The 21,980-nt window shown below is 40.4% G+C and overlaps 1 protein-coding gene across 2 annotated transcripts in view; it reads left to right on the top strand.

The window, feature by feature from the left end:
* Positions 1 to 21,980, top strand: part of SPRED2 (sprouty related EVH1 domain containing 2) — a 99,167-nt gene that overhangs the window by 53,370 nt on the left and 23,817 nt on the right. For both annotated transcript variants that reach the window (XM_089519205.1, XM_089519206.1), the window contains exons 2-3: positions 18,934 to 19,111; positions 21,379 to 21,547. In XM_089519205.1, coding sequence (XP_089375331.1) covers positions 18,934 to 19,111; positions 21,379 to 21,547 — 347 coding nt within the window. The remainder of the gene's footprint in view (positions 1 to 18,933; positions 19,112 to 21,378; positions 21,548 to 21,980) is intronic.

The raw sequence follows: 21,980 nt of genomic DNA, 5'->3' as shown, positions 1-21,980 counted from the left end.
TAGTGTAATATTTTTTTCAACTGCAGGAAGGAGGTGTCATGTAGATCAACACATCGTCAGCATATTATCCAATTTTATGAGTATCTTTGTTAATAATTGACCCTGTAATGATAGGGTTATCTCTACTACATTCTGCCAAAGGTTTAATTGCCAAGGCAAAAAGCAAAGGAGAGAGAGGACAACCTTGTTTCGTCCCACGTAGCATGTGGATGCGTAATGAATCCCTCCTATTAATATAAATAGTGGCAGAAGAGTTGAAATACAAGTCTTTAAGCAATGTTAAAGTTTTATCGCCAATACTCATCAATTGTAATAAATTAAACAAATATATCCATTCCAGATGATCAAAGGCTTTTAAAGCATCTACCGAAACTCTTCTAATAACATCTGAAATTCTTCTCCCAGGCTTAAAACCAATTTGATCATTGCTAATATACTCCATGACAAATTAATTGATTCTGTTAGCTAAAATAGATGGAAGCAGTTTAAAATCCTGATTAATAAGGACAATAGGACGGAATTTATTAACAGAAGGACACTGACTTAAGTATAGATACTATTTGGGAGATTTTCCAGGTATCAGGTGGAGGATTACCATTGAGAGATTTGTTAAATAGGTTCATTAAGTGTGGGATCAGTTCTTCTTACACGGATTTATAAAAACCCCTCAAGAAGCCATCTGATCCTGGACATTTTTCTGTTGACAACTTGCATATAATATAGCCTGTTTTATTTCTTCAGCAGAAATAGGTTTGTTAAGATGGTACTATATGTATCGCTACTTCTTTTCATTTGGAGCGTGTGAATAAAGTCTTTAACATCAAGATCTCTAGTTTGCTCCAACCTGTATATTTTGTGTAAAAGCTTTTAAATTCTGATAAAATGTCATTTGTTGTATGTTTAGTATTTCCTGATGAGTCTGATAGCTTAGAAACAATCCACTTTCTTTTGATGAGACTAGCTAAGAGTTTATAATTTATTATTATTATTATTATTATTATTATTATTATTATTAAGCATAAAGCTTAGACATAATGAATTTTTAAAGATTCAGCTCCTCCAAGGCTACTCTTTACCTATTAAGTTCAATTAATAGTTTTGGACTTTGAGAGATTCTGTGGGTTTTAGTGAGATCATTTCTTTCATCTAATAATTGAGCCCTTTTGGATTTTCTAAGGGGCAAAAGAGCCAGATAGAGCAGTGGCCCACCACCCCTCTCAGCACTGGATTGGGGCTGCAGCAACCGCACATTGTAGCCCCGATCAGATGTTTTGCTGGCTGGAAAAGGGCTGGCAAAATGCCGCTCCTAATTAAATCCATGAAAAGCGGCCCTTGCTATGGAGGCGGCGGTTTTAGGAGTTTGTTTGGTGCAGCGCATCTAAATGCTGCATCAAAAACACAGCCTTTTGTCGCCCCACCATGTGGTCAGCCAGGTGGTGTAATGCCAGTGTCAGGGCATGTGGCATGCCGACTACATATCCCCACTCTGCCCCAAGGCCGGCATTAAATGCCAGTCTGTTTAGCCCTTAAGTTTCTTTTGTTTAGCCCCTTCTTGTATACTGCCTTAAGTGTTTCCCAGAGGAGCACCTCACTTGTTTCAAGGGATTTATTCTCCTCATAAAAAAGGCCAGTAGTATCACGGGTGGTTTGCTTAAAGGATTCATTCACCAAAATATGAGCTAAAATACCAGATTCTGCTGAGGGGGCTTCAGTTGTTGGGGATCATACCAGAAGGAGGGAAGAATGGTCAAAATATAAAATGGGCTTTATTGAATCACAACCATTGGTATGGAATTCCTGCCACAGGGACATCACCTTTTTAAAAGACAATTCTGTGGGTGGGTACAGGCAAGTCAATTAGCTCTGTAACTTGTAGAGCAATATATGTGGGTACAGACAAGTGCCTAGATAATGCCAGCCTGGATACATTTTAAACTCATCTGAAGTTGGAAACGAATGCCTGAGAAGTACTTCAGTGGGAAGTAACTAGGGCTGTCCAGGCAGGACTAGGAAAGAACCTATCTCAAATCCCAGAGAACCAAAGACAGAACTTAGCTACATGGACCCTCAGCATAAGGCAGCTTCCTATTTTCCTGTGTGGCAAAGAAAACATGAAGGTGCTACACTCTGAATTTTTTTTTCCCCTAATGAAATAGGGCAAAAATAGTGAGTAAAAACTAAGAATTTGATGTACTGAAATGGTCATTTAGATTGTGTGCACTTTAGAGAATGTTGGTCTTCAAAGAAATCTAGGATTTAAGGAAGAAAACAACACCTACCAGTCATCCAATAAACTGTGCTCTTTCTAAATAATTGGATCAATCTGGTCCCCTCCTTTTAACCATTACATCATGTGAATGTAGATGCAGAATGTGGAGCTGAATGGAATTAATGCAGATTCTAAATGCAGTTTCAGCCATTAATTTGCCTCTTTATTGGATTCCGCCCTTGCCTTTTGTCTGTTCCTATTTAACAACCTCCACCTTTGACCTCTGACACTATAATGTTCTTTTGCTGAATGGGAGCTTTAGAGCCAGATGATTATTCTATTGTAAATTGTGAAGTCATTAAGACCACTCCTTTCTTACTGCTTATTGCTCTGCCAAATGATTTGTTCTGTGCTTGATGTTTCGGGAGATAAGTAAGGGTGCTTGTGCTCCATGAACTAAGTTTGATTATAAAGCACTGTGAAGGAATTTGTAGTTTCATGCATCCATGGATCCAGATGCAACCATATCAGTATACATAACTCAGAATATATAAAATTAGAATTAGGAATGTTTGTGCCTAGAAAATCATCCCCCTCCTCCCAGCTCATAAGTTCTGATATAATTTCAAAGAACACCATTTGTATAGGGTAGTGAAGAACCTCTTCATTAAGTCTTCTGCTATTTGGTCAGTGAGTGCACATTTCATTTGCTTATTGTTTGGGAAGGAAAATGTGGAACATATCAAGGCATGGATTTATTAAGTGAAGCCTGTAGATCTGTTAGAGAGAGGAAATAAAAAAGTGGGCTATTCTTCCATTTTATAGCAAAGAACCCAGTATGATATTGTTGCTGGGGACCAACCTTAGTACTTCCTCTAGTCTCTAAGCAACATTTATCCACTTATCACTATTCCCCCTGCCTAGACAAATAATATTTGCAGAGAATTTGGGGAAGGGGTTTTTTGTCCAAATACAAAATCCCTCTGTGTTTTATAGCAAAACAAAGGGATTAGATCCCTGCAGAGTCCTGCACATGGACCTTCCTAGCAACAGAAGTCAAATGGGCTTTGTGTTTCAGATTTATGTTTCCTTTTAAGAATATTCAACAACAGGATAAAACACTGTTAGTTTAACTGTGCCCTGGTGTGAAGAAATGTTTCATTTTGCCTGTCATTAATCATGACCATTCAACATTATTGGATGATCCCTGGTTGAATTTTGGAGAGGAAAAAAACCTTCAATTTCTCTTCCTGCTCCCTTGTATTTGCCTTTTCTGACTTAAATAGTTCTTTATATGAATCAGAGATCCCCAAAGTGGAGCAGTGGAAGGATCTAGGGAGACAGTGAAGGAAAAGGGAACAGCAGGAGGGACTTCAGTCAGACAACAAATACAAGGGCAAACAGTGACCTGTAAGACCATGGTGGGGATGAGAGTTGCATGAAATTTCTTTTCAGGGTCCCTTAGAACCACTGCATAGGGTGTCACCTGCTCTTTCCCTGCCCACATGAGCTCACTTCCTCAGCCGTGTCTTTTGCTAGTAGTGTTTGTGTCAGTTGGGAAACTCCCATATGGCTTGCATGCAGGGGCATCACTTCTATGGCTCAGAGCGGTGCCATTTGTGGACAGACTTGACTGACTGGAGCAAGGAGTTAGAGAACGTGGCAGTGGAGGAGTGGCAACAAAAAGGAGCTTTCAAATTTAGGACCCTGCTTAAGCTTTGTGAGCTTTGCCAGGACTTGGCTGGAAGGTTGAAGTTAGGCTGCTGCTCCTGCTTTCTTTCACGGGTCAGGCTGAGAGAAAAGGTAATAAAAGAAACAATGTGAAGTCGAAGGCTTTCATGGCTGGCATCCAAGAGTTTATTCCTGGCATTTTGCCGGCATCTGTGGTTGGCATCTTCTCTAGAATGAAAGGCTTCTTGATAACTGCTCTGCCAACTGCTTGGTTGCTGTTCCCTGGAAAACCAGGTGCAAAGAGAGCAGCAATCAAGCAGCTGGCTGAGTAGCAACCGAGAAGCCTCTCACTAGTGCCAGCCTTTGCCACAAGAGTTTTGCATTTTCCTCCTTCATATGTGCACATTTATGTGACCAAGCTTGAAATTTACACTCAGGTTGACATTGGTATCCCAATGGAGAAATAGACTTTAGGATGAAGAAAATGGGTTGTTAGTTTTGGTCTATTTGGCATGAAAGGTGCTGTGGAGAAAATTTTGAGCTTGTGAGTCCTATCAGTCAGACTTTTATTTCATTTGAATCATGAGTAAAATAATAAAGATCAAAGTACGTTTTCTAAAGCTATATAAAATCAGTATAATCTTGAGACATACTTGACAAATTATCTTATTTTAAAGAAATGAAACATGATAGGAAAAGCACTATAAGAACTTTAATGTAAACCTATGCGCACCTTGGTTATGTAGTGGGTAAGTGATTTTGGATGCTACAGTATTCCTCCTTGAATTCAGCCCTGAAAGGAAGTCCGTTTGATTACTTTTTTACTGGATATTCCACACACAGGATGGATATTTAATACCCAGTCAAACTGTTCTCATTAAAGCCTTCTTTATAGATAGTTGTTATACCTGGCCATACCATACCTTTGGAGTGTGCAGATACTGAAGGAAAATTGGATGGTAGTGGAAGAACTACAGACCTGGAAGTAATGATGTGGTTTTCACCTACTTAACAGTGATGTGGTATGTTTCCCTAAAAGAAAAAGGAGACTGTGGGGAGCCCTCTTTTGCTTTCCTGCTGGTCTACATGGGGCTATGCATTTTGCTGTTAGAAGAAAATGAGTACTCTTGTCCTGGAATGGATGGGCGCAAATGTGGAAAGATGGTGAAGGAAAGGGCTGGCACATTGCCAGATGGCTCAGCAGCCTGGAGATGTGCATTTTCCCAGCGCTCTTGCCACTGCCAATATAAATTGAGCTAAAGTAGCTAAATCGGCTAATTAGCACAAGAGTGAATTGCACAGATGAAACACTACCATAGGCATGAACTGAGTTATTGAGCTTACTGGTGAATGAATTGATACATTCAAGGACCTTTATTTCTGGCAGGTCTGTTAAGGAAAATGGGTACCTGAAACAATAAGGTGGTGGTGGTGAGGGTTATGGTGGTTTCATTGTAACAAGGAGTCCTGTTCTCTGTCAGTGCGCATCGGGCATATCATTTTATTTTAACAAATAATGCAATACAGAGGGCTGCCTCAATTATTGCTCGTTGTTTCTATTTAGCAGCATTGGGGAAACAATGCAACATTTCTCCAGGTAAGAAGAGTTGTGTCATAACATAGGCCTGTTACAGATTGCCAAAATAAAGCTGCTTCGGGTCTCTTTGGAAGTATGCTGTTTAAATGATGCATGCACCCTAAGAATCCGGAAGCTGCACCAAGCTGCACTCCAGTGCTTAGGAATGGAGTGTGGCTTTGGCGTGACCTCCGGACTCTTAGGACCCATGCATCATTTAAATAGCATACCTCCAAAGAGACCCGAAGCAGCTTTATTTTGGCAGTCTGTAACAGGCCATAGTGTCATTTCTCTGCTCTTGCTTTCACAAAATTTGCAGTGACCGGTGTAAATTAACTCTTGTGCCCACATTATTTTTCACCAGTAGTTAACTGCTTGTTTCAGATGTCTGAATTTAAGAAATACTTCCTCCTCTACATAGGAAGGGAAATGTTGGGAAAATATGTCTGTAGCCACTCTGTAACAAAATGTATATGTGTGCTGGTGAGCCCTGGCTTACATTTAAATTTTGGCTATCTGCTGAAATAGTATTGCTTTAGCTGTGTTAGCAGAAGCAGCTGAGGACTAAATGTAGCCCCTGTGGTGCCCAACAATATCTTTAAATGAGGGAAAGGCTAGTCCTGCTTACAGTTACAGAAGGCTCGTCATTGCATCATGGACTGATAGAACTGAAAGAGACCACAGTGGCCATTCGGTCCAACCCCCAATCAAAGCACTCCCAACAGATGACAAGCCTCTTTTTAAAAAACCCCAAAGAAGGTGATTCCACTACACTCCAAGGCGGCGTATTCCACTTTCAAACAGCTCTTATTGTCAAGAGGTTCTTCCTAATATTTAGGTGGAATCTCTTTTCCTGTAGTTTGAATCCATTGATCTGTGTCCTAGAACTTTATCGCATAGCGTTATGATAACGTTCCGGGAACCTAATGAGAACAGAATGCAGCAAACTACTGCACAGCATGGTTCTTGTCGAGTTCCCATCCTGTGCTCAAAGTGTTCCAACAGTGTTCCAGGGTGAGAACAGTAAGAAACAGTTCTTAGCCAGCTGGAACGTTTCCTTACCGGTCCAGGAGAAGTTAGTGTGGTAATCTTATCTGTTCTTCTATCCATTCCGTCAGTCCTCGTGTCCTGATTGGCTGAGACAATTTCCTCCTCTGCAGTCCTAGAGCTCCAAATGTTCTTCCGGGTATGATGTGGCGCAATTTTTTAAAAAGAAAACATCAGCATGTTAACATGGTGGATTTTTTTCTCTCAAAGCCAAAATGGTTTTCTTAAACATCATATTTAAGCAAATGTGTAAATTTGAATTCTTTTTTAGTTGTTATGGAGATACACACACACACACATGTTATGTTTGCAGGTGTGTGTGTGTGTGTGTTATGGAGATAGATATAAATATATGTGTACACACACACACACACACACACACAGAGGGGCGTGTGTAGTGTGTGTGTGTGTGTGTGTGTGTGTGTGTGTTATGGAGATACACATACAACTTTATTGCATAAGCCCTGGAACGGGCCTGTCGCATTCTCAAATGGAACATTAGGGGGACGGGAGGCGACAAAGAATGCATCTTACCGCACAGGTAGAACGGTGCCGCTGCCACCTATCTTTCCCATCATGTTCAGGATGCATCCCAGAGGGGATGATTTTCAGGAACGTTTGAGAAACATTCTTGAAAATTGCCCCCTGGGGAACACATCCGGAATACAATGGGAATGATTGGCGGGAGCGGCAGTGTTCTTCCTGTGTGGTAAGATGCGTTCTTTGCCATCTCCCATCCCCATAACGTTCCCTGACGAAAGCAGAATAGAGTGGTACTATTACTTCGCTTGATCTAGACGCTATACTCCTGTTGATGCATTTGCATTGGCCTTTTTAGCTCTTGTATCACACTGTTGGCACATCTTCATCTTGTGATCTACAAAGATTCCTAGATCCCTTTTGCATGTACTATTGTCAAGTCAAGTGTCACCCATTCTAATCTGTGCATTTCATTTTTTTCTGCTTAAGTGTACAGTCCACCATATTGGTGGACTTGCCATCTGTGGATTACAGCATTCGTGGACGGCAAGCACATGTGGGGGGAAGAGGAGGGGGAAGGGAAGAGGAGGTAGAGCAGAGGTAGCAGGGAAGAGGAGGAAGGAAGAGGAAGAGTGTTGGTGGGGCTGAGGAGAAGGAGGAAGAGGAAGAAGGAGGAAGCAAGGAAAGAAAGAAGGAAGAGGAGAAAGAGGAGGTGGCAATGGGGGCTAAGAGGAAGAGGGGAAGGAAGAGCAGTGGGGTGGAAGAGGAGAAGCAGAAAGAGGAGGAGGAGCAACGAAGAGAAGGAAGAGCAGCTGTGGCAAGGGGAGGGGAGGAGGAAGAGCCAGAGGAGGAGGAAGGAAGGCAGCCGCTCGCCATCTCAAGACAGGCTTTGGGGGGGGGGGGGGGACAGCAAAGTCCCTTTGTCCCCCAATAGTGGCTGCACCACCATTGAGGACAATCAGACTTGAGCATCTGTGGATTTTGGTATCCGTGGGGGAATCCAGAACTAATCCCCCTCAGATGAGGGCCCACTGTAGGATCTTCCATTTCTCTCTGATTAACTTAATTTTGTTAGTTTTGGACAAACTCTAATTATTAAGTTCATTTTGAATTTTGATTCTGTCTTTTGGGGCATTAGGTGTGTGCGTGTGTGTGTGTGCGTGTGTGTGTGTGGTAACTATCCTCAAATTGGCCCTAACTCATGGTGACATCTCCAAGCCCCTTGTCCTCCATCGCTCTGCTTAGATCCTGTAAACTCAAGCCCATGACTTCCCTGATAGAGTATATCCATGTAGCGTTCAGTTTTCCTTTCTTTCTTCTGCCCTCTACCTTCCCTAGCATTGTTGTCTTTCCTAGTGAGCCCTGCCTTCTCATGATGTGGCCAAAGTACAACAGCCTCAGTTTCATCATCTTGGCTTCCAGGGAGATTTCAGGTTTGATCTGTTGTAGGACCCATTTGTTTGCCTTTTTGGCTGTTACCCACAGCATTCTTCTCCAGCACCACATCTCAGATGATTTGATTTTCTTTTTATCCACTTTCTTCACTGTCTAGTTCACACACCATACATAGTGATGGGGAATATCATTACTTGGGTGATTCTGACTTTAGTACTCTGTTGTATATCTTTACACTTTAGGATCTTACGTACTTCTTTCATAGGTGCCCTTCCGATTCTTAGTCTTCTTCTGATTTCTTGAACTGCAGTCTCCGTTCTGATCAATGTTTGATCCAAGATACAGGAACTGTTTAACTATTTCAATATCAATAATAACTTTATTACGGCCATTTGGCCAGCACAATTACAAAATTCCAATTTAAAACACAACATAATATAATAATTTGTTTTATTTATATACCGCTATTCCAAAGATCATAGCGGTGAACAGCAAGTAAGCTAATTAGCAAGTAAGCTAATTTGCCCCCAACAATCTGGGTATTCATTTTAGCGACCTCGGAAGGATGCAAGCCTGAGTCAAGCTTGGGCCCTTTTGCTGGTCTTGAACTCGCAACCTTGTGGTTTCGAGTGAATTGCTGCAGTACAGGCATTTAACCACTGCGCCACCAGGGCTCCATAGGTTCCCTATTTTGATTTCTTCATTAACTATATTGAATATATGTGGGTCCTTCGTGGTCATTTTTTAAAAAATGTTCAGCAGTAATCCTCCCTTTGCACATTCTTCTTAAAACTTCTTCAGTCATTGTTCCAAATCTATGATGTTTTCCCCTAGTTAAATGGTGTCATCCTCATATCACAGGAGTTTATCGCATTGGCTTTGCTCCCATGATTGACACGGAATGGAACTTTAAGAAGGTGGATTTTATTGCATTTCCCCATCACCAGGGAGTACACAGCCCAGATGCAAGCTGGGCTTCAGATGCATCTTTTCAGGAATGGGTTCAGACAACTGTGATATTTGAATCTATAGCTCTAGCTCACTCTATATTTAGCACAGACTAATAATCATTAGAAATGACACAGTTCAGGGTTGATCAGAGGCTGTCAAGGAATTAGTAAAAAATCAGGGAAATTGTGATTAACACACATGTGTAATGGGTTATTTTTAGACATTGCTGCAAGAGGACTGTCTGTACATATGGTAGTTGGAATAAAGATGTAGTAGAATACAGATGCTGGCAAAACTTTTCTGTGTTGATTGGATTTGCATGTTCCAGTTACGTAGGATGCTTTGCTAATGGTAGCAGCGGTTCTAGTAGAATCTCCCATATCAGATAGGCTTTTGTTGAGGAGCCACACTTAATATGAAAAACAGCTACTGGGAAACAGCAGCAGTGAGGGGGGCATTGAGCAGGCATCTTTCAGAGACAACAGACGGCTCTGAAGGAATTAGTTCTGCTCAGGAGGAGGCAATGATAAACCACTCCTGATGCCTTTTACCTTGAAAATCATGTAATGGTACCATCCAAAATGAAACAGATAGTGCTGGAAGATATGACTCTCAGGTTGGAAGGCACTCAACCAGCTAACAGGGAAGAAGAGAAGACACAGTGGCTAATGATGGAGGTGGACTCAAGCCAAAAAGATGTTCACCTACCGACATGCATAGAGGTGAAAGAAAAGTCTGAAGGTGCAAAATGTATGCCATAGGAATACTGGAATTCATAAAACAAGAAATGGAATTCATAGATATAACCATACTTGGTTTGAGTGAGCAGAAATGAACATACATGAGACATTTTCAGTCAGATAATTACATAGTTAGCCACCCCAATTGTTCTCAGAGGGGCGGGATACAAATAAATTTATTATTATTATTATTATTATTATTATTAGTGTTTACTTTAGAAATAACAATAAAAAAGAAACAGAGTGGCATTAATAGTGAGATGAGATGTAGTAAAAGGGATACAATGTGAAGTCTGACCAAATAATGCCATGAGACTCCAGTCCCATTGCAAAATCAAATAAAGAAATAAAAAGAAATCAAATTTCCAGAAGGAAAATTGATCACACAACTAAACAGGACATGTTGATAATCATAGGTAAGAGGTAATTGGAAAGCAAAAGTAGAAGACATGGCTGAAGCAAACATTGTAGGAAAATTTGGCCTATGATCAAGAAATTAAGAAAGAGCTTATTCAGCTTACTGAATTTAGTGAGGCCAATAGTTTATTGATTGCAAAGATGTTCTTAGGGCAACCAGAGAAAGAGGAGGAAGAGTGGGGGCAGCAGTGGAGGAGAGAGGAGGAGGAGGGGGATGAAGAGGCTATATTTGCAGATCTCACCAAATGGCCCCTATAGAGGTCAGATAAACTGTTGGAAGCAGCAGACGGAGAAGCTACATTCTTTCTGCAAAAACAAGACCAGGAGCAGATTGTGATGCAGGTCCTGAATTGCTGGAATTAAATATTAGGGGAGTCCTAAAGAAGTCCACAAAATGCTACCTGGAGACCTCCTCTTGTATTTTATTTATTTGTTTCATTTATATATCACTTTTCTCTCAAAGTTCATAAAAAGAATAAATAAAAATAATAAAAATAAATTAAAACCTGACATTAAAAAAGTAAAATCATCACATTTAAACAGTATAAAATTAGGTAAAAAGCATACAAAAGTTTTTAAAAATAAAGCACAGACACCAATAAGAAACATCCGTACAAGCAATTGCATATTAAGCAATCCTATGAGGGTGGGCCTTCCTCTGTAGGTCTTAGAAGTCTGGCAGATTCGTGCAGGGAAATGTGGTCTTTCAGATAGTCTGATGTCCCAAAATAAAGAACAGACTTGCACTACTAAGCCTAATTGACAGGGAACTAAAACAGTACTGGACTGAAACCAGGGACATTGTCAGGGAAGAATGCAAAAAGACACTGTCTGTAGCCAAAAAGACAGCCAAAAAGAAAAAGAAGCCTCAATGGATGACAGATGAAACTCTTCAAGCAGTACAGATAAGAAGCAAAAGTAAAAGGAGACAGAAACAGAGTTGGAAACAGCACTGTTCAGCTACTTATGCATAAGGACATAGATAACTATTATAATAAACAATGCAAAGAAATAGAAGACAATAAAACGGTTGACTAGGAGACCTGTTCCACAGGATCTGAGAAATTACAGGGAAATTCAAAGTAAGAGTGGGGGTGCTATATGATCAACAGGGGAACATATTATATAATCAGAACAAAGTAAAGTGTCGGTGGAAACAATACATTGGAAAACTATATATAAAAGTGGAAAAATAATGATAGGTTCTTTAAGGAAGAAACACCTGAAGATGAATCCACAGTTTTAGAAGGTGAAGTGGAAAATGCTCTCAAAGCACTTGGGAGAAATAAATCACCAGGAACAGATGGCATACCAATAAAACTGTTCCAAGCTGTGAAGATGGAATCCATCCAAATATTTTAACAAAATCTGCTCAAAAATATGGAAAACAAAATAATGGCCCACAATATATATTCTAATCTCCAAGAAAGGGAGCATCAGGGGTTTTAGTAACCACCAGAGTATTTCACTGATCTCTCATGCAAGCAAAGTGATGCTCAGGACTTTGCGAGAAAGACTTTTACTATATATGGAATGAGATCCCAGGTGTCCATGCTGATCTCAGAAAAGAAAAAGGCACTAGGGATCATATTGGAAATATTCATTGGATGATGGAACATACCAAAGAATTTTAGAAGAAAAACAATCCTTTACAGATTACAGCAAAGTCTTTGACTATAGATCATGAGGAAAAATGGTTTGCTCTAAAAGAAATGAGAGTGACAAAACATCTGATTGTCCTGATAGACAGGAGGCTTCTGCCAGGATACAATATAGAGAAACAGTGTGGTTTCCCTTTGGCAATGCTGCATTTTATTGCCCTATCCGTTTATATATATTTATATAAATGGAAAACAAGATTAGACTCAGAGGAAGCAGGCATGAAAATTGGGGAGGGGGAACAGCAGTTTAAGAGATGCAGATAGCACCATATACTTGCAGAAAGCAGCAAAAATTATTGATGAGCGTTAATGAAGAAAGTGAAAAAGCAGGGTTACAGCTGACCATTAAGTAGACAAAAATAATAACCACAGATTATGTATATAAATTTAAAGTGGATAACAACACTGTAATTGTTTCAGTCATTAACCAAAATGAACCCTGTAGTCAAGAAATAAAAAGGCTATGATTTGGAAAGGCAACCATAAATAAACTAGATATATAAAGGCATATAATTAAATATCAAAGTCAGAATTATCCAGGCCGTAGTATTTCCAGTTTTATTTATTTTTGTTGTATTTCATTTGCATGCTGCCTTTCTTCCAGAGTTGGACACAAAGCAGCTTCCAAAGAGAATAAGTTAGATACACTTAACACTACATTTAAAAAATTAAAATCCTCCATATTAAACAATAAAAAACATTTAAAAGCCATACAGAAGTTTTAAAAAATAAAACAGAAGCTAAATAAGATGCAATTCTGTCTTATCTGGAGTAAGTTTCCATTTGTTTGTCCTCATCCAGTCCATTGCTGTGACAACAGGCATTGGTTTAGTACCAAGACATCAGATGGAAAGGAGAGGTAGAGAAGCATTCACCACTCCTCTTACAATTTAGCTACTCCCCTTCTAGCTGCTTTCAGAAGACAAGAAGGGCAAGAATCCAATGGCTCTTACCTCTCCAACAATCTTGCCCAAATCCTTAGGTTGCACAAATGGAAATATATCCAATAATACAGGAAAAGTAGGCACTGAAATTACATCAGATTACACGCCATGTCAGATCAGGTCCAAGCAATTTTGTCTACAAAGTGTTTTGCAAATTCATCACAGCAGGCTGTCGAGTGGTCTTTATCACCTCCTTGGGGACAGAGTGTAAGAGGCCCCTGACCACTTCAGACAGCACCATTGGATGACACTGTGAAGTCAGAACGCTGGCAGAGAAGTATAATTTTTTCACTGCCACCATTACCATGCCATAGTCCTTCCAATGAGCTCTACCCTGTGTTCAGTTGGACTTGCTCAGAATTTTCTGCCACCTAATCTCCATCCCACTTATTTTATCACCATTTGTTTTACACCCAAGTCCCAATGAGTCTATGTTTCCAAGTATGGTTGTAAAAGCTTGACATTGAGGAAAATCAACTCATTTGAGATGTGGTGCTGGAGAAGAGTGTTGAGGATACCTTGGACAGGGAAAAAAGACTTGTTGTGGGCCCTAGAGAAGACCAGGCCCAAACTCTAACGGAAGCAAAAGATGACTACACTGAGATTGTTGTACTTTAGACATATCATTTGGACAGCGTGAGCCATTGGAAACAACAGTAATACTTGGTGACGTAGAAGACAGTGGGATTTTTTTTTCAAATTGTTATTAATATTAGTAGCAGCAGCAGTAGTAGTAGTAGTATCCCGGTTTCCCCTCAAAACTGGGACTCAGAGTGGGTTTCGGTTTAAAACAACAGTACAATTAAACAGGATTTCACCTCGGTGTTATAAATAGCTTGAGAGCCATAAATAGCTTGAGAGCCAGTGTGGTGTAGTGGTTTGAGTGTTGAATTGCAACTCTGGGGACTCAGCCATGAAACCCACTGGATGATCTTGGGCAAGTCACACTCTCTCAGGCTCAGGGGAAGGCAATAGCAAACCTCCTCCGAACAAATCTTGCCAAGAAAACCCCATGATAAGTTCACCTTAGGGTAGACGTAAGTCAGAAAAAAACTTGAAGGCTCACAACATACATAGGTGGGTTACAGACCGCCCATTTGGGGCGGGCTGTACACGCCCCTTTCCCCGGTGTATCGGGGCCTCAGCGGCCAGAACGGCAGCCGCTGAGGCCCCGATCCGCCGCTTTCCGGGCAAAAGGCCACTTCCCTGCAGACTATAAAGGGGTGTCCCTGGGGCTTCAAGCCCCAAGGACACCCCACAGCAGCGGGGAGGAGGAGAAAGGGGCCACTTGGCCCCTTTCTCCTTTGGTCCGCTGAGCACAGCCGTCTGAAGGCTGCACCCAGCGGACCAAACCAGGAAGGAGCTCCGAAACGGAGCTCCTTCCTGCTCTGCGCTAAGGGCCTTGTAAGCGCCCTGGCATGAGCGAGGACATCACATCCGCGCCGCCCCGTATAGAGGCGGCGCGGTCGTGATGTCCTCATGGCAGTGGCCGGGTGGAACGGCCACCGCCATTTTGTGCGTGCAGAGCGCGCACTAGGGTTAGGGGGGTGCGGAAGCACCGCCCCTTTCTAACCCTAGTGCGCGCTCCGCACGCACAAAATGGCCCATTTGTAATGGGCCATAGTTTATCCATCCAGGCTTATCCATCCAACCTCTTATAGGAGATCTTTAAGATAAAATGCTTCACCTCTGGTTATAATCTATGTTTTCTAAGTGTTTTAGATCTTCTAGATGTTTTAGCTATTTTATTAAATTAATAATAATGTTAGTGTTTTACTGATTGTATTTTATATCTGTTCTATGTCAATTTGTTGATGTAATCCCGCCTCAATCCGCAGGGAGAGGTGGGAAAAATACATATTGTTGTTGTTGTTGTTGTTGTTGTTTAGCACCTAAATTTTTATTCTCTGGTCCAAACTACACTGCAGAAATAATCCAGTTAGAAACCACTTTAACTGTCCTGGCTCAGTGCTAGGGAATTTTGGGAACTGTAGTTTTGTGAGACATTTAGCCTTCTCTATCAGAGAACTCTATTGCCACAACAAACTAAAGTTTCCAGGATTCCCTAGAACTGAGCCAGCGCAGTTAAAGTGGTCTCAAATGGATTATTTCTGCAGTGTGTTTTGGACCTTAGTTTCTGTGAAACAGGAAAAGTGACACATGTTTACTAGGAAAGATCAGGAAGATAAATTTTGGATGACAGGATTGCATTCCATACATAGATGAGTTACAACATTTTGGATTTCTTGAAAGGTGTTGTTAATTAAGAAAAAAAAACATGTATGGCTTCCATTTGCTATACCTCTGTAATATATTAAGGACACTGGCCTGTTATAGACTGCCAAAATAAAGCTGCTTCGGGTCTCTTTGGAGGTATGCTGTTTAAATGATGCAATGCACCCTAGGAATCTGGAAGCTGCACCAAAGCTGCACTCCAGTGCTTAGGAATGGAGTGTGGCTTTGGCGCGACCTCCGGACTCTTAGGACCCATGCATCATTTAAATAGCATACCTCCAAAGAGACCCGAAGCAGCTTTATTTTGGCAGTCTGTAACAGGCCACTGTAAAGAGGACCAGAAATAAATTAATAATTTGCTTTTCACTGCTAAGGCAAGATTGCCTTCAGAGATGAATTTACCTGGTATTCAAGTTAAAACAACAAAGAGCTTTGTGGCACCTTAAGCTCAAAACAAACTTTGGCACCCCATTCCATCAAATGCATTCTGTTTAAATTAGACGCAGACATCAAGGCATGTGGAATATTTTGTGTCTGATAAGTAAAATCATACCATGCAATTAGATGAAGGGAAGGGAAAGAGAAAAACATCTGTAAAGAAAAAGACTTAAATTTCTGAAAATACCAGATGTATTCATTCTGTCTCTTATGAAGTATTGCGTCATTGCTGATGAGCTAACATAACTGATACGAATATTAGTGTTAGAACACTTTCTTCTTTCTCACTTAAACATCAGGTTCTAGGTGCAGCCGTTTCAGAATAACCAAGAACAGAATATTCATCAACATTGAGTGACATGGAGACTAACACTGTTGGGGGTGGGGGTTGTTGGAAAAAGGCAAGCATGATATTTGTTGGTTACTTCCTACTTAAAACATATAGTTCAATTAAAGAACATAATAAAGAAGGTACTGAATATGATTTTTTTTTGCAAAAGTTTGCCAAATTATGGTAATGTACCAGTCTTCACCATAGCTACAGGATTAATTTTGAATTATTCTGGATCCACTATAGGACAGGCTTTTTTGCTTTCCCTTTTTCTCCATTTGTTAAAAATGCTAAGACCCAGCCTACAGCAGGAATGTGTGCCAGAAAGCAGTGGATGGGAGGGTGGGTTGGTTTTGTTTTCCTGTCTCTTACCTGGAAATAAAGTGTTTGTGCCTCCTCTTCTATGCGTACATTGCTCACACTCCACATTATTGCAGATGTAAATATTTTTTATGATAGAAATAATATCTTATAGAGTTCTTCAATATATTTGGCCCGCCATATCTATGGATTCTTTATCCACGGATTCAGTCATCTACAGCTTGAAAAATATTTTTAAAATATGTAAATTCCAAAAAGCAAACCTTGATATTGCCATTTTATATACAAGGGGCATAATTTTACTACACCATTGTATTTAATGGGCCTTGAGCATCTTTGAATGTTGGTATCTGGCGGGTCCTGAACCCAAACCATAGCAAATATCAAGGGCTCGCTGTATCCTGTTCTTCCACAACAAATCCTTCTTTTCACTAAAATATATCCCCCTCCCAGCTGTAATTAAGAAGATATCATTTTCTTTAAATTTTTTGAAGGAACGCAGGTGCAAAAGATGCAGTTTAAAGGGCAGTTGGAAATAAATGCATACTTTTGGGCCTCAGAGTCTTTGATAGTGATGTTTTTAGTGCAAGTGGGTTTCATGCTTAACTTAGAGCTTTGAGGTAAATTAACTGTTCGGGAGAGCTAGTGTAGTGTAGTGGTTTGAGTTCTGGACTACAGCTCTAGAGACAATAATGATAAATAATAAAATATTTATTTATATCCCACTCTCCCTTCTAGGCGGGTAACAACAGTCCAATAAAACACATATACAGACAATAATAAAATTTCCCTAATCCCCTTAACCCTCCCTCTTACCGCTAAAATTACACATAAACCTCAAGATACAATACAATATCCCCAGAACAGTGTACAGTGCACCCGCGTCATACGCGGGCGCATTATACACTGCTTTCAGCATATGCTGAAAGCAGTGCCAGAAGAAGCGGCGCCACGCACCAGAAGAAACAATAACGCGTGTGCCCGTGGTGAGCGCACACCACCGCCACAAACACAAGCCCCATTACTTGTAATGGGGCTTGAGCATACGGGCTACTTCTTTTATGTGGGAGGGGGTCCGGAATGAATCCCCTGCATAAAAGAAGGGCGCACTGTACCTAGTTACAAGGGCTTGAGTTCATACTCGGCCATGTTAACCTTTAGGCAAATCACACTCTCTCAGCCTCGGAGGAAGACAAAGGCCCTCTGAACAAATCTTGCCATGAAAACCCCATGATAGGTTGCCATAAGTTGGCAACAATTTGAAGGCACACAACAACAATGGCACACCTTAGGGTTACCATAAGTTGGCAACAGTTTGAAGGCAACCAACAACAAACAGCTTGTTGCATACTGGAAATAGAAAAGGAAAGTCAATTGTGATACATGTCGGTATGCGTTATTTGTTATGCTTCCCTTAAGTCATGAAACTGTCTGTAGAGGAGTAATGTCAATAACTTGTACTTTGGATCTAGATTTGCTTCCATGGCTAATATGGATGATGTCATTCAGAGTTACTTACATTTGAACATGACTGAGAATTCAGTGGTTTCTAAATGTTCTTTGTTTTTAGTCTGTAGTGTTAAGCAGATGGAAGTCTGTGAGATACTTTGCACATGGAAGGCTGTGCAGAACTGGTGTAAATTATTTAGGATTTTACAATTAAAATCACAGTTCTTTGCACAAGACTGACCACAGGTCTAGAAGGAATTTGGAACAAGTCTATAAGTAGTTTCATGATCTTGTCCTGTTAAAAAGAGGGAGAAGGGGTGTAATGGGAAATGCTTCCTGCATGGTGCACAACACAACAGATAAGGATTGCTTTTTCTGTTAAGGCTATGGTGGCAAGCTGGTCTTTGGGATTCTAGACAGAGAAGAACATTAGGGAATGGAGACATTATCCATTGCTTATCCAGGTAGTTTTTAGGTACGTAGCCTTCAGTTGTATCGCTTTATCCTTCCTTCAACCATGTGTTACAATTCTTACTAACCAATTCCTAGCCCCCAAAGTTTGATATAAGAATAGTCATTTGACAGCCAAGCATAGGACTCATTTTGTGGCATGAGCCTTTGTGAGCAATTATTCCCTAAATTATGTGAACGGTAAAATACCTTCAGAGTGATACATGGAGATGGAGCGCTTCTACTGTAGATGTACATACACAAACCATAATTAGCATCTACATTTTAGCAAACTACAATATTTGGATTATTATTGAATTGTTTTGTGTGTTTGTTTTTCTGTTCAAAGCAGGAACAAGTATCTCTTCAAGTATCTCAAGCATTTCCTGATGTGGTTTTATGTCAAGTCCTTCAATTTTAGCTGGATATTAATTCCTAGCCTGAAATGTCTGATATATCTGCACTTAGGGCTGTGGCAGCAGAGAGCATTTGTTATGTTCATATCTTCTCACCTGTAGAAACTGGCTGATTTTTCTCTAGATCTAGATAAGCAAATGCTACAGTCTGTGAAACATGCTATTTGACCTGATGGTCTCTTCTTGTTGTTGTCTGTTTCAGTGACAGCTATATTGTGAGAGTCAAAGCTGTGGTTATGACCCGAGATGACTCCAGTGGAGGATGGTTGCCACAAGAAGGAGGCGGTCTTAGCAGAGTTGGTGTCTGCAAGGTCATGTGCCCAGAGGGCAACGGGAGAAATGGGTTTCTGATCCACGGAGAAAGGCAGAAAGACAAACTGGTAACTTAATCTAATTCAGTCTATGCTTTTCATTTATTCTACACACATGCAGCCAACCTATTACCAGCACAAAAACAGCTTTATTCACATTTCACAAGACCATGCATGGCACATGGCATGGCGGGGGAGGAGACATGCCTTCCTCCCCATTCAAAGGAACATTATCTGTTGACTCCCAGAAATAGTCACTGAATCGCCTGTTTTAACACGTTTTTACTTCAAGAAGTGAAATTGACACTTTTTCTAAAAATCCTGTAGCATAGCAGATTGAAGTATAAAGAACCCACAAATCCAGTCACGTTGTACTGAGTAATTCAAGCTTTTAAAATGGCAATGAATTATTTATGCCACCTTCTGTTGGAGGTATGGGCTGGTGGAACAAAAATGCAAGGGTAATTTGTCTTGCAGACTGACACTGTGCTCCTTACCATGGCTGTTTATAGAACCAAGAGTTCCTGCTTCTTTGCACAAAATAAAATAGAAGGAAAAGGATGCCTTTTAAATCATGAAGCTGGAAAGATCCCATTTAGCTACTAAAATTAAGCGCTATTAACAGATTTACTCCAGCAAAAATATCCACCTAAATCTAACTGAGGGTCCATGAGCTAGTTTCAATCAAGTTATGCTTAACAAAATATATGCAATGGTGTTAGGTCCTACTTCAAGCTTGCATCCTTGGGTTTTGTGTGTTATTGTTGGGGACTTGAACCAAATGTTCCAGCGCAGAGTGTGGGTGTCATTCAGCTCACTGTACCTTCTCCAATTATACTCCATTCCTTTCCCCTCACTGCCAGTTTTCAAGTCTTCTCCAACCATAGCAGACACTGAGCATCATGTGGCCGTGAAGTATTTCATTGTAGGACAGGTTTTGTTGCTTTCTTCTCTGTTAAGATTTTTGCTATTTATAAAGAAAGAAAGGCAGGCAAGACAGTATTCTTCTGCAAACTTTAAGTTTCTCCAAACCCTACTGAAACCTTTCTTCTTGTGAATGTATGTTATCTGTTTTAGGCACTCAAGACTCAAGAGAATGTGTTTGCTGTTAATATATGTATGATCTTGCCCCATCTAAACTTGTATAACAGAGAATTGCTTACTGATAGCATTGGGTTATGCATCAGATCAAATTTCCATTTCTTGGACTACTTTCTCAAATGCAAGGCTACTTACAAAAACAAACATTAGCCATTGCTGCAATGACCTATAAAATGTAAATTTTGTCATAAGCAGAAACAAAAAATTCCTTATACTGCTGAGATGTTTGCAGACAAAAAGTCTTCTTTATTTTATTGCCTTGGTACCTTGCAAGGCATTTGGGGAAGTATACATGTTGTTATCCCATTTAATCCTTATAACAGTCTTGTGAAGTAGATTAGAGTCTCTAGTTCAGACTCACCTGTGTTGAGCAGAGATTTGATCTCAGGTCTTCTGATCCAGTCTTAACATGTCCAGTAAAACTCTTTTAATATTCTTTTATTAAATGGAGAAAGTAAACCAAGCTTTGTACTAGGCACGTGTGTTTATTCACTTTGCCATTGGATTAATTCAACTATGGGACAAAATAGACTGTCTTGAAGCCACCACTTCGAAAGCTGGATTGAAGCTGCAGCAGCAGCATACCACAGCCCCAAACCATCTTGAAGCTGCCCGAAAAAAGAGCGTAAATGCTGCACTGGCAGAGTGTCATGAAGCTGCCCCCAAGTAAATGGCCAGACTGCATCTGGGCATCTTGGGAGCATGCAGCATGTAAATGCTGTGCACCCAAGCTGTCCGGAAGGTGGCACAAAGTAGCAGTCTGTTTTGCCCCTATGTCAGCATATATTTAATTTTACTATGCACAGCAAGGTAGTAAAATGCCATATTCTGATTAACTTTGCCCTATTTTTTCTACATTTGTGTAAACAAGCAGGTTGTTTTTATACTGAACAAGATAAGCATGCATATTTTGCAAGGGATTTTGGTACCCAAGAGAACTGACACTGATCTCCACAGATTCCAAATTGAATATATAATGTAAGAACGTTTTTCGTTCCCAGTCCAGCAGGAAGTGTTTTGAAGCATTTTCATTTCACTCACCAATTATTTTTGCTGACCTCTTACATGGAGCATTTGCAAAAAGCAGCTTGCAATTGCAAAGTGAAGGTTTCACAGAACAATTGCAAATAGGTCTTGTTTTTTGAGCATGGAAAAGAGGAAGTAGTGAATCATGTTAGCAATCCCATCACTTCACTTATAAACATCATTTTGCATCTTTGTATTTTTAACCCCAGGTGGTATTGGAATGCTATGTAAAGAAGGACCTGGTCTACACTAAAGCAAACCCTACATTTCATCACTGGAAAGTTGACAACAAAAAGTTTGGGCTGACTTTTCTAAGCCCTGCTGATGCACGTGCATTTGATAGAGGAGTGAGGAAAGCCATTGAAGATCTCATGGAAGGTACTGAAAAGCTTTTAAGAATTATTTTTAATTTTGAGTGAGGAGCAAAGTACTGATAACCTTTTTGCTATATGTGCTATATGCAGGACTGCCCTTGAAGATTACTTAGAAGCTGTGGGTAATGTAAAAGTTAGTATAGTGGACCCTTGATATCGGCTGGGGTTAGGTTCCAGGACCCTCCATGGATACCAAAATCTGTGGATGTTCAAGTCACATTAAATACAGAGGTGTAGTAAAATAATGTCCTTTTATATGTCGCTTATCATTCATATTTGATTGTATATGTTCTAATGTGCTACCCTTTGGGGGAAGGGCATTATAAATTATTATTATTATTATTATTCAGAATCAAGGTTTGGTGTGTGTGTGTGTGTGTGTGTGTGTGTGTGTGTAAAGAGAGAGAGAGAGAGAGACCTGTGGCTAATTGAATCTA

The sequence above is a fragment of the Sceloporus occidentalis genome, unplaced genomic scaffold, assembly GCF_023333645.1.
Source record: "Sceloporus occidentalis isolate IW3139 unplaced genomic scaffold, rSceOcc1.0.p SCAF_4, whole genome shotgun sequence".
In the NCBI taxonomy this organism is placed as follows: domain Eukaryota; kingdom Metazoa; phylum Chordata; class Lepidosauria; order Squamata; family Phrynosomatidae; genus Sceloporus; species Sceloporus occidentalis.
The sequence above is the reverse complement of the archived record's forward strand: the minus strand, read 5'-3'. Positions and strand labels throughout refer to the sequence as shown.